Source organism: Orcinus orca, chromosome 15 (genome assembly GCF_937001465.1).
Source record: "Orcinus orca chromosome 15, mOrcOrc1.1, whole genome shotgun sequence".
Lineage (NCBI taxonomy): Eukaryota > Metazoa > Chordata > Mammalia > Artiodactyla > Delphinidae > Orcinus > Orcinus orca.
In genome coordinates this window covers 13,241,746-13,254,565 of record NC_064573.1, presented here as the reverse complement: position 1 = coordinate 13,254,565, position 12,820 = coordinate 13,241,746, and the positions used below count along the sequence as shown (strand labels likewise).

The window sequence follows — 12,820 nt, the reverse complement described above, 5'->3', positions numbered from 1 at the left end:
AAAGTGCATTTAATTAAATATGGTTAAGATACAGTTATAAAAATGATATTCAATAACAGTGGCATTTGTAATAGTTCTTACTGTTTAGGAGTACTTCCATATACCTCCTTTGATACACCAAAGCCACTCTCTGGAGAAAGATGACTGTTAAATTTCTTCAACTAAGTTTTTTAGCTCTTAACTATATGTCAGGCAGTCTTAACGAGGAGTATAATGGTAACCAAACATATGGTCATCCCTTCATTTACAAACCTTACAGTATGAGAGAGGCCGACAGATAATTATTATAAGTACGAAGAGTAGTAATAAAAGAGAAGTTCACCTTGCTTTGGGAACACACAATCAGGGCACCTAACCTAGGCATCAGAGCAGGAAAGATTTCAGGGAAGAAATATTATCTAACTTTAGACCTGATGACTAAATAGTAGTTAACCAGACAAAGAAATAAGACGAAGTCTTCCCACTAAGAGAGAACAGCATGTACAGGGAGAACACTGTGCACTTTGCGAGCTAAGAAGAATTTATTAAGGTTGAAGCAAAGAATGCAAGTGAGAAGAATGACGGATGAAGTTGGAGAATTAAGCAAAGACTAAGTCATGTAAGTCGTGTTAACTCATTTTAGAGAGTTGGGACGTGATGGCATCTAAGTTTTAGAAAGAGTCCTCTAGGGTAGAGGTAATTGGAGGGTAGCAAGACTGGAAGAAAGGAGACTAGTAGGATATCTATTGGAAGAATCCAAGTAAGAAATGATTGAATTTCCTGTATTAGAAAGAAGTGGATAGATTTACAAGATAGTTAGAAAGTAAAAGATTGATTGGATTAGGAGATTAAAAGAAACGGAAAGATAAAGGCTTTCTGGCATAGGCAATTGGATGCATTATAGCTCTCTCCACTGAAAGAATATGGGAGGGGAAACATAACAAGCAAATAGGCTTAAGCTTTGACACAGTAACTCCACAATGAGATGTTACTGGGGGCCACTTTGTGGTGTATACTAAATAACCTCTATTATGTAATTTTGGTGTTAGCCCTTTTCTTTGTAGATAGAGCACATAAAGTACAGCTCATAGTTACAATATTATGAATACTATTATGTAGAGACCAGTGTTGTTTTAAAAATATAAATGTTTTAACCTTTTTTATTAAACATAAATAGGCTAATATTTTCAATTACAAAAATACTTCCTTTGAGATATATCATGAATGTTGAACAAGCCTCTCCTTCATTTATCTTTAATTTTTAATTCTTTTACGTGGGTTTCTAACATTAAGGATTATCATTATCATTATATAGATCTGTAAAACTTCTCAGCAACATACCAGGTCAACCTTTGTCTCCACTGTTTACCTTTCTGGGATCATAGAGAATTAGGGAAGAAAAAAAAATCCTCATTTCAGGTTTTACAAACACTTTCTGTGGTCATTGACCTGCCATACCACTTCAGGTTTAATCCACTAACATTTATAAGTCATTCATTCCCATAACATCAAGCTCTTTTAAGATCAGCATCTATTGCTGATTTCTTTTCCCCAGTATAATTTTCCACTGAAGTGACCTTTAAGTCTTTTGTGGCTGAGATATTCAGTTAACATTTGTGGGTTAGGGTTCATGCAAGGATGGGAATTATAACCTGCAATTTACTTTCTCCTTAAATGCCAGTGGTAACTATTTGGTATTGTCCCATTTTCATTCAATATTTTCTTCTAGGAAGTTGTCTCCTGCTTTCCATCAAGCACTACTCTCTTTCTGTCGAATGTCAGCAGATAGTCGTTTAGGATCAGAGGTAAATTATACCAGATTCTTTCAAACTTTCTTAAAACATTCAGTTTTTCTTTTTAGCATCTTACCCAAAAATAATTGTGATAAGACTCTATTTCAAGTACAAATCTAGTATTTAAAATAATGCTCTAAGAAATAGTTCCTAAAATTTTAACTTTTAAGGAAAGTAGTTGATTATTTTTGTCTTTAGGTTAAAGCTTTGTTTAGTATTAAAGTGGCCTTTTACAGTCTAGTTTTAATTTGTTATGTCTACCGACATATGGTTATATGCCTCTCTGTGGTATAATTCAGAAAACCAAATCAAGTGTACATATTGTTTATAATTTCAGTTATTTTTAGATTACTCTACTTTTAATTTCATTTGGATTGTCTTTTTCCCCCCCCCACCTTCATGCTTTATGCTTTATAGTCTAATAAGTTTGAACAAATATTTGTGATTCCAGAAATAACTGATAAGGTCCTGCTTCAGGGTCAGGGTGAGGGTATTATTTCAGCAGTTAACATGAAATTACATTAAAAAATACCTAACACACACTAAGCATTATGTTACATGTCATCTCATTTAATCTGCATTTTAATTTGCAAACTTACAAAGTAGGTAATATTAGTCTAATTTTCCAGATAAGGAAATTTTAGACAAGTCCCATAACTTTCCCAGTGTTAGACAGCTACCCAGGTCTATATGATTGTAAAGCCTAATTGCTAAGTATTTGCATTGGTATCAGGAGCTGAACAACCTACCTCTGCAAAGTGAATCTAAACTTAGGTTATTTAGTTGAATAAATCAAAAGTATTATTTCCTTTTGATGCTGACCAAAAGCTGTAAACTCAAATGTCTACAAAGAAACCAGGCAGGTCTCATAATATGATGAAGCAAGAGGGTAATAATAAGGAGTGGTGGGTACTGTAGTAAATTCGAACTTACATCCTTTGCCTAAATCTTCCAGGTGATTGCTTCTGTGTGTGTGTGAGGGCCCAAGGATAGTGCCATTGCTAGACTATATATCACCTTTGTGCAAATTAAAATGATACTCCTTACTTTTGGTGGATAAATACCTGGCGTGGCAGATGAGTGCCTGTTGGATGTCAGCCCCACTTACCATTTAGGCTGATTCTCTGTGCAAGGCATAGCTGATAACAGTCTTTTTCAAGAGAAGCTGGGCATCTGGAATTTTTTTTTTTTTTTTGGTTGTCTGTAATTTTCTTTTTTTTTTAAACATCTTTATCGGAGTATAATTGCTTTACAATGGTGTGTTAGTTTCTGCTTTATAACAAAGTGAATCAGCTATACATATATATCCCCATATCTCCTCCCCCTTGCGTCTCCCTCCCACCCTCCCTATCCCACCCCTCTAGGTGTTCACAAAGCACGGAGCTGATCTCCCTGTGCTATGCAGCTGCTTCCCACTAGCTATCTATTTTACATTTGATAGTGTATATATGTCCGTGCCACTCTCCCACTTCGTCCCAGCTTACCCTTCCCCCTCCCTGTGTCCTCAAGTCCATTCTCTACGTCTGTGTCTTTATTTCTGTCCTACCCCTAGGTTCGGATTGATTGTCTTTGATTTCAGAGTTTATTAGCTCTCAGATTTGTTTTCCTCAAGTCCTTTGTAATTGTTGTTGCAGGCTTATCTTCAGAGGGTTTTTTTCTTTTTTTCTCCTATCTTTATACTCACTCCTCCCTTTCTAGCTGTTTTATGGTTGATTCCACTTCACCTCTTTTGGGCTTCTGTCCCACAATGTCATTAAGAATATGAAAGAGCTAGAGGATGGTTTGGATGCAATCTGGCAATCCCCATTGTAAGACTGGGTCAGCCCCCTTGGACTTCCCTTGCATGCAGCTTCATTATACAAACTACTCTCACCTTAGGCAAAGCCTGTAGCTTTGTGGGCACCTTTTCCCCAAGAACAAAATTAAAAACCATTGAAGCTGCCCCAGTCCTGTGTTATCCCTGTTTGTTCCCAGAACTGAAGCCTTGTAAGCCTCCCTGTCTTCACCCTTGCTTCTTAACAGTGTTTTAAATCCATTTCTGGTCTATAAAAGTGTTTATCCCGTTAGGGATTACAGTTGTTCTTATTGTTGTTTTTATCATCATCATCATAAATTGTAATTTTGGATGTGTGTTTGGAACAGAGGTGACAGGGTCCAAAACATAAACTTTAAGTACAATACCATCATGCACAGAAGTTCTCCAGTGTCATCATTTATTAATTCTTTGGTTTTTTAGGTGTCTCGGATTGCAGACAGTGAGAAAAGTGTTATGTTAATGCTGGGGCGCTGCCTGCCACACATTGTTCCTAATGTGCTGTTGGCAAAGAGAGAGGTGAGACACATAAAAGTATTTTCATTCCCCAGATCTCATCATGTGTCCATTTTTTGTCATTTTGAAGTTTAGTGTTATATTTTTATTTTGTTAAAGTCTATTACTTGCAATCATATTCTTACTTTTGTGCATGCATCTCTGCTCCTAGAGAATGGTTTTACACCTCTGTCAGGTGAGTTCAGTAAAACTGCATGGTATTCATGTTTTCCAATTTTGCTTAAAGCATCATTAGCTTTTGCAGCACTAACTATTACTGTAGGTCCATTTATGTGCCATGAACACTGTCTGTTTTTTACATTACCAGTTAACTAATTTATTTTATCTCTGCTCTTGATATGATATGCGTGATTTGTCTTCAGAAATAGACATGCTTTGTATTGAACATTCACAGGGACTAATAATGTAACTTTTCTTAAACGTAGTTACTTATTATTAATGTTAGTTTTATTGTATTTGTTTGGCAGTAATTACACTTGTCTTAGGATGATAGGATAGTTATAATATTGTCTACAATAACTTTTGAAAGTACCTTTTTTGTTTTTCTTGTAGCTTACCTGTTATTGACAGATGCTTTAAATGTCCAAAATAGAGTAGCAAATTTATTTTAGTACACATTGCCTATGTTATAAGCCATAAATACTGTAGAAAGTTATTTTTAGAGTTATATTTAGCCAATAAAAGATTAATAAAAAGTTATCTGTAATCTCATTTAAATGACAGTGAATGATTTATTTGCCAACAAGCTTAATTATTTGAATTATTCAATTTATGAAATCAATTTTCAGTTCAGAAATTTTCTTTTAATGGGTTAAGAATATTTTAGAATGTGTCATAAAAGTTTCTTTTGTTATCCTCTTAATATTTACCACCGGTTTTAATCATAATTCACGGGACCTACAGTATGATAGGTACACAATGCATTGGCAAAACCCATGTAGAGCTTATCCTTAATTATCTGTTTAGCGCAAGAAATTTGTACTGATCCTCAAGAAAATGTATGTGTAGAGCTTAAAAATTTTTTATACCTATAGGTATTTTTAATTTAAAAAAGATAAACATGACTGTTTTCTTGCTGATGGTTTTATTTTACCTAATATTTAAAAATAGCTCTGAGACATTAGTAAGTATGGAAATTTTTCTATGTCTTGAAGGATCAGTGTCCAATTTCAGATTGTTTTGCAGTTCTGCCTGGCAGAATGGTGTTTGAGCTTCTTTTCCTTTTTCAGCTTGTAACATAATCCATTGCAGTGCATTAATGTTTGCATCCCTTTTACTATGTTTCCTTAATATAATCTTTAAAATATCACAGAAACCTAATTGTTATGAGATGTAGTTTAAGCTTTTTTATTTGAATTTTCCCTTTTTTAATCATAAAAAACTACCACTAAAATCTGATTGTACTGCATGAAGTATTTATAAATTTGCATCATCAGTAATCAGTTATATATATATAAATATATATGTAAACATATTTATATATACACATATATTTTATTTGTGGTATGATGTTTACTTTTTGGCTGATTTTAAGGTTTTTATATTTAAAAATATTTATATACTTATAATTTCATGAAGAATTGATCATTTATCTTTGTTTACTTAATTATTTGTACTTTATTCTGTTTTACCAGAAGATTTACCATTTATTATATACCAAAGTTGTATTCCCTCAAAACTAAATTGGTAAATAATGAAGTATACCTTGCCTTTCTTTGAAACTAATCCCAGGGCATAAAAGGTCAAAACTTTTATTTCATTTTATCCTTTGATATTGGATTACATGTATTTAATATTTTACCCTAGTTCCTTATATCTATATTTTTAAAAAGGTCTCATGATTGAAGGATTAATATTTTTATTTTTTCTTATTTCTCGTTTTATGTGTTCTCTTATCAGTATAAACCTTTTTATTGATATGTAAATACAATTTAAATGTCCCTTAGTAAACTGATTGATCATAGCAATATCCTAGGTAATTAAAAAAATAAAACATTAAAAACAGGTTTTAAGGTTTGAATAAATAATACATTCACATGGTTTAACATCTTTTAAATATAAAAAGATGTAAACTTGTCTTCCCTTGTCCCTGAGCCACCATCCTACATGCAATAAATTTTATTAGCTTCTAGTGTATTCTTTCAAGTTCTTTGCCCATTTTTTAAGTGGATTGTTTGCCTTTAAATTGTAAGAGTTCTTACAATTCTGGATATTGAACCCTTACCTCATACATGATTTGCAAATATTTTCTCCCATCCTATAGGTTTTCTTTTCACATTGTTGATAATGTCCTTAGATGAACAAATATTTTTCATTTTTATGAAATTGATCTATTTTTTTCTTTTGTTACTTGAGTTTTTGGTATCAATCTAAGAATCTATTACCAAATCTGAAGTCAGAAAGATTTATTCCTGTGTTTTCTTCTAATAGTGTTATACCTTTAGCTCTTATATTTAGGTCATTGATCCATTTGGAGTTTTTTTTCTTTTTAATATATGGAGTGAGGCAGGAGTCTAAAACTTTATTCTTTTCATTTAGTTATCCAGATATCCCAGCACCATTTGTTGAACAGAAAGTTGTTTCCCTAATGAATGGTCATGGCACCTTTGCCATATCAGTTCAATGTCGATGTTTGCATTCATTTCTGTACTTTCAGTTCTGTACCATTGGTCTTTGTGTTTATCTTTATGCCCGTTCCACTCTATTTTGATTACTGTAGCTTTATAGTAAGTTTTGAAATTGGGAAGAATGAGTCCTCCAGCTTTGTTTTCTTTTTCAATATCGTTTAGCCATTTAGGGCCCCTTTCAGTTCCATATGAATTTGATGCTCAGTTTTGATTTCTACCATAAAGGTCATTTGAATTTTGAAAGGGATTGCACTGAATCTGTAGATCACTTTGGGGAATATTGACATTCAAACAACATTAAGTCTTGCCATTTATGAACTTGTGATTCTTTACAGTTATTTATGTCTTTCAGCAATGTTTTATAGTTTTTCACTTCCATGTTAAAATTTATTTCTCAGTATTTTATTCTCATGGATGCTGTTGTAAATGAAATTGTTTCCTTAATTTCTTTTCAGGTTGTTCATTGCTGATATATAGAAACAGAACTGACATTTGTATGTTGACCTTGTAACTTGAAACTTTGCTGAATTTGTTTATTAGCTCTAGTAGTTTTTTGTGGATTCTATGAGATTTATATAGAATCATGTTATCTGCAAACAGAGATATTTTGCTTCTTTTGTTCCAATTTCGATAGCTTTTATTTCTTCCTCTTACTTAATTACTTTGGTTAGGACTGCCAATACAGTTTCTTTTTTAACATCTTTATTGGAGTATAATTGCTTTACAATGGTGTGTCACTTTCTGCTTTATAACAAAGTGAACCAGTTATACATATACATATGTCCCCATATCTCTTCCTTCTTGCTTCTCCCTCCCTCCCTCCCACCCTCCCTATCACACCCCTCTAGGTGATCACAAAGTACCGAGCTGATCTCCCTGTGCTATGTGGCTGCTTCCCACTAGCTATCTATTTTACGTTTGGTAGTGTATATATGTCCATGCCACTCTCTCACTTTGTCACAGCTTACCCTTCCCCCTCCCCATATCCTCAAGTCCATTCTCTAGTAGGTCTGTGTCTTTATTCCTGCCTTGCCCCTAGGTTCTTCATGACCTTTTTTTTTTTTTTTCCATAGATTCCATATATATGTGTTAGCATACGGTATTTGCTTTTCTCTTTCTGACTTACTTCACTCTGTATGACAGACTCTAGGTCCATCCACCTCACTACAAATAACTCAGTTTCATTTCTTTTTATTGCTGAGTAATATTCCATTGTATATATGTGCCACATCTTCTTTATCCATTCATCCAATGATGGACACTTAGGTTGTTTCCATCACCGGGCTATTGTAAATAGAGCTGCAGTGAATATTTTGGTACATGACTCTTTATGAATTATGGTATTCTCAGGGTATATGCCCAGTAGTGGGATTGCTGGGTTGTATGGTAGTTCTATTTTTAGTTTTTTAAGGAACCTCCATACTGTTCTCCATAGTGGCTGTATCAATTTACATTCCCACCAACAGTGCAAGAGGGTTCCCTTTTCTCCACACCCTCTCCAGCATTTATTGTTTGTAGATTTTTTGATGATGGCCATTCTGACTGGTGTGAGATGATATCTCATTGTAGTTTTGATTTGCATTTGTCTAATGATTAATGATGTTGAGCATTCTTTCATGTGTTTGTTGGCAATCTGTATATCTTCTTTGCAGAAATGTCTATTTAGATCTTCTGCCCATTTTTGGATTGGGTTGTTTGTTTTTTTGCTATTGAGCTGCATGAGCTGTTTGTAAATTTTGGAGATTAATCCTTTGTCAGTTGCTTCATTTGCAGGTATTTTCTCCCATTCTGAGGGTTATCTTTTCATCTTGTTTATGGTTTCCTTTGCTGTGCAAAAGCTTTTAAGTTTCATTAGGTCCCATTTGTTTATTTTTGTTTTTATTTCCATTTCTCTAGGAGGTGAGTCAAAAAGGATCTTTCTGTGATTGATGTCATTGAGTGTTCTGCCTATGTTTTCCTCTAAGAGTTTGACAGTGTCTGGCATTACATTTAGGTCTTTAATCCATTTTGAGTTTATTTATGTGTATGGTGTTAGGGAGTGTTCTAATTTCATACTTTTACATGTACCTGTCCAGTTTTCCCAGCACCACTTATTGAAGAGGCTGTCTTTTCTCCACTATATATTCTTGCCTCCTTTATCAAAAATGAGGTGACCATAGGTACATGGGTTTATCTCTGGGCTTTCTATCCTGTTCCATTGATCTATATTTCTGTTTTTGTGCCAGTACCATACTTTCTTGATTACTGTAGCTTTGTAGTATAGTCTGAAGTCAGGGAGCCTGATTCCTCCAGCTCCGTTTTTCTTTCTCAGGGTTGCTTTGGCTATTCGGGGTCTTTGTGTTTCCGTACAAATTGTGAAATTTTTTGTTCTAGTTCTGTGAAAAATGCCACTGGTAGTCTGATAGGGATTGCATTGAATCTGTAGATTGCTTTGGGTATTAGAGTCATTTTCACAATGTTGATTCTTCCAATCCAAGAACATGGTATATGTCTCCATCTATTTGTATCATCTTTAATTTCTTTCATCAGTGTCTTATAATTTTCTGCATACGGTCTTTTGTCTCCTTAGGTAGGTTTATTCCTAGACACTTTATTCTTTTTACTGCAGTGGTAAATGGGAGTGTTTTCTTAATTTCACTTTCACATTTTTCGTCATTAGTGTATGGGAATGCTAGAGATTTCTGTGCATTAATTTTGTATCCTGCTACTTTACCAAATTCATTGATTAGTTCTAGTAGTTTTCTGGTAGCATCTTTAGGATTCTCTAAGTATAGTATCATGTCATCTGCAAACAGTGACAGCTTTACTTCTTCCAACTTGGATTCCTTTTATTTCCTTTTCTTCTCTGATTGCTGTGGCTAAAAGTTCCAAAACTATGTTGAATAAGAGTGGTGAGAGTGGGCAACCTTGTCTTGTTCCTGATCTTAGTGGAAAGGGTTTCAGTTTTTCACCATTGAGGATGATGTTGGCTGTGGGTTTGTCATATATGGCCTTTATTATGTTCAGGTAAGTTCTCTCTGTGCCTACTTTCTGGAGAGTTTTTATCATAAATCGGTGTTGAATTTTGTCAAAAGCTTTTTCTGCATCTATTGAGATGATCATATGGTTTTTCTCCTTAATTTGTTAATATGGTGTATCACATTGATTGATTTGCATATATTGAAGAATCCTTGCATTGCTGGGATAAACCCCACTTGATCATGGTGTATGATCCTTTTAATGTGCTGTTGGATTCTGTTTGCTAGTATTTTGTTGAGAATTTTTGCATCTGTGTTCATCAGTGATATTGGCCTGTAGTTTTCTTTCTTTGGGACATCTTTGTCTGGTGTTGGTATCAGGGTGATGGTGGCCTAGTAGAATGAATTTGGGAGTGTTCCTCCCTCTGCTATATTTTGGAAGAGTTTGAGAAGGATAGGTGTTAGCTCTTCTCTAAATGTTTGATAGAATTCGCCTGTGAAGCCATCTGGTCCTGGGCTTTTGTTTGTTGGAAGATTTTTAGTCACAGTTTCAATTTCAGTGCTTCTGATTGGTCTGTTCATATTTTCTATGTCTTCCTGGTTCGGTCTTGGAAGGTTGTACATTTCTAAGAATTTGTTCTTTTCTTCCAGGTTGTCCATTTTATTGGCATATAGTTGCTTGTAGTTATCTCTCATGATCCTTTGTATTTCTGCAGTGTCAGTTGTTCCTTCTCCTTTTTCATTTCTAATTCTATTGATTTGAGTAGTCTCCCTTTTTTTCTTGATGAGTCTGACTAATGGTTTATGAATTTTGTGTATCTTCCCAAAGAACCAGCTTTTAGTTTTATTGATCTTTGCTATGGTTTCTTTCATTATTTTTTCATTTATTTCTGATCTGATCTTTATGATTTCTTTCCTTCTGCTAACTTTGTGGTTTTTTCATTCTTCTTTCTCTAATTGCTTTAGGTGTAAGGTTAGGTTGTTTACTTGAGATGTTTTTTGTTTTTAAGGAAGGATTGTATTGCTATAAACTTCCCTCTTAGAACTGCTTTTGCTGCATTCCATAGGTTTTGGGTCGCTGTGTTTTCATTGTCAATTGTTTCTAGGTATTTTTTGATTTCCTCTTTGATTTCTTCAGTGATCTGTTGATTATTAAGTAGTGTATTGTTTAGCCTCCATGTGTTTGTATTTTTTAACAGTTATTTTCCTGTAATTGATATCTAGTCTCATAGCGTTGTGCTCGCAAAAGATACTTGATACAATTTCAATTTTCTTAAATTTACCAAGGATTGATTTGTGACCCAAGATATGATCTATCTTGGAGAATGTTCCATGAGCACTTGAGAAGAATGTGTATTCTTCTGTTTTTGGGTGGAATGTCCTATATGTATCAATTAAGTCCATCTTGTTTAATGTATCATTTAAAGCTTATGTTTCCTTATTTTCATTTTGGATGATCTGTCCATTGGTGAAAGTGGGGTGTTAAGGTCCCCTACTATGATTGTGTTACTGTCAATTTCCCCTTTTATGGCTGTTAGTATTTGCCTTATGTATTGAGGTGCTCCTATATTGGGTGCATAAATATTTACAATTGTTATGTCTTCTTCTTGGGTTGATCCCTTGATCATTATGTACTGTCCTTCTTTGTCTCTTGTAATAGTCTTTATTTTAAAAGTCTGTTTTGTCTGATATGAGAATTGTTACTCAAGCTTCTTTTGATTTCCATTTGCATGGAATATCTTTTTCCATCCCCTCACTTTCAGTCTGAATGTGTCCCTAGGTCTGAAGTGGGTCTCTTGTAGACAACATATATACGGGTCTTGTTTTTGTATCCTTTCAGCCAGTCTATGGATTTTGGTTGAAGCATTTAATCCATTTACATTTAAGGTAATTATTGATATGTATCTTCCTAATACCATTTCCTTAATTGTTTTGGGTTTGTTATTGTAGGTCTTTTCCTTCTCTCGTTTTTCCTGCCTAGAGAAGTTCCTTTAGCATTTGTTGTAAAGCTGGTTTGGTGGTGCTGAATTCTCTTAGCTTATGCTTGTCTGTAAAGGTTTTAATTTCTCTGTCAAATCTGAATGAGATCCTTGCTGGGTAGAGTAATGGTGGTTGTAGGTTTTTCTCCTTCATCACTTTAAATATGTCCTGCCAGTCCCTTCTGGCTTGCAGAGTTTCTGCTTAAAGATCAGCAGTTAACCTTATGGGGATTCCCTTGTGTGTTTTTTGTTGTTTTTAATATTTGCTGCTTTTAATATTTTTTCTTTGTATTTAATTTTTGGTACTATGATTAATATGTGTCTTGGTGTGTTTCTCCTTGGATTTATCCTGTATGGGACTCTCTGTGTTTCCTGGACTTGATTAACTATTTCCTTTCCCATATTAGGGAAGTTTTCAACTATATTCTCTTCAAATATTTTCTCAGTCCCTTTCTTTTTCTCTTCTTCTTCTGGGACCCCTATGATTTGAATGTTGGTGTGTTTAATGTTGTCCCAGAGGTCTCTGACACTGTCCTCAATTCTTTTCATTCTTTTTTCTTTATTCTGCTCTGCAGTAGTTATTTCCACTACTTTATCTTCCATGTCACTTATCCATTCTTCTGCCTCAGTTATTCTGCTATTGATCCCTTCTAAAGAATTTTTAATTTCATTTATTGTGTTGTTCCTCACTGTTTGTTTGCTTTTTAGTTCTTCTAGGTCCTTGTTAAATGTTCCTCGAATTTTTCCATTCTATTTCCAAGATTTTGGATCATCTTTACTATCATTATTCTGAATTCTCTTTCAGGTTGACTGCCTGTTTCCTCTTCATTTGTTAGGTCTGGTGAGTTTTTGCCTTGCTCTTGCATCTGCTGTGTGTTTCTCTGTCTTCTCATTTTGCTTAACTTACTCTGTTTGGGGTCTCCTTTTCGCAGGCTGCAGATTCGTAGTTCCCATTGTTTTTGATGTCTGCCCCTAGTGGCTAAGGTTGGTTCAGTGGGTTGTGTAGGCTTCATGGTGCAGGGGAGTAGTGCCTGTGTTCTGGTGGATGAGGCTGGATCTTGTCTTTCTGGTGGGAAGGTCCACGTCTGGTGGTGTGTTTTGGGGTGTCTGTGGACTTATTATGATTTTAGGCAGCCTCTCTGCTAATGGGTGTGGT

At 34.6% G+C, this 12,820-nt stretch overlaps 1 protein-coding gene across 8 annotated transcripts in view; it reads left to right on the top strand.

Moving 5' to 3' along the window:
* RELCH (RAB11 binding and LisH domain, coiled-coil and HEAT repeat containing) overlaps positions 1 to 12,820 on the top strand; it is a 117,335-nt gene that overhangs the window by 38,263 nt on the left and 66,252 nt on the right. For 4 of the 8 annotated variants that reach the window (XR_007471692.1, XM_049697999.1, XM_049698000.1 and 1 more), the window contains exons 9-11: positions 1,709 to 1,784; positions 4,009 to 4,104; positions 4,253 to 4,276. Coding sequence is in view for 7 of the 8 variants with exons in the window: in XM_049697999.1 (XP_049553956.1) it covers positions 1,709 to 1,784; positions 4,009 to 4,104; positions 4,253 to 4,276 (196 nt within the window). In the remaining variant the exon portion in view is untranslated. The remainder of the gene's footprint in view (positions 1 to 1,708; positions 1,785 to 4,008; positions 4,105 to 4,252; positions 4,277 to 12,820) is intronic. The other 4 variants (XM_033424993.2, XM_004268064.4, XM_012532418.3 and 1 more) reach the window with 1 other exon arrangement.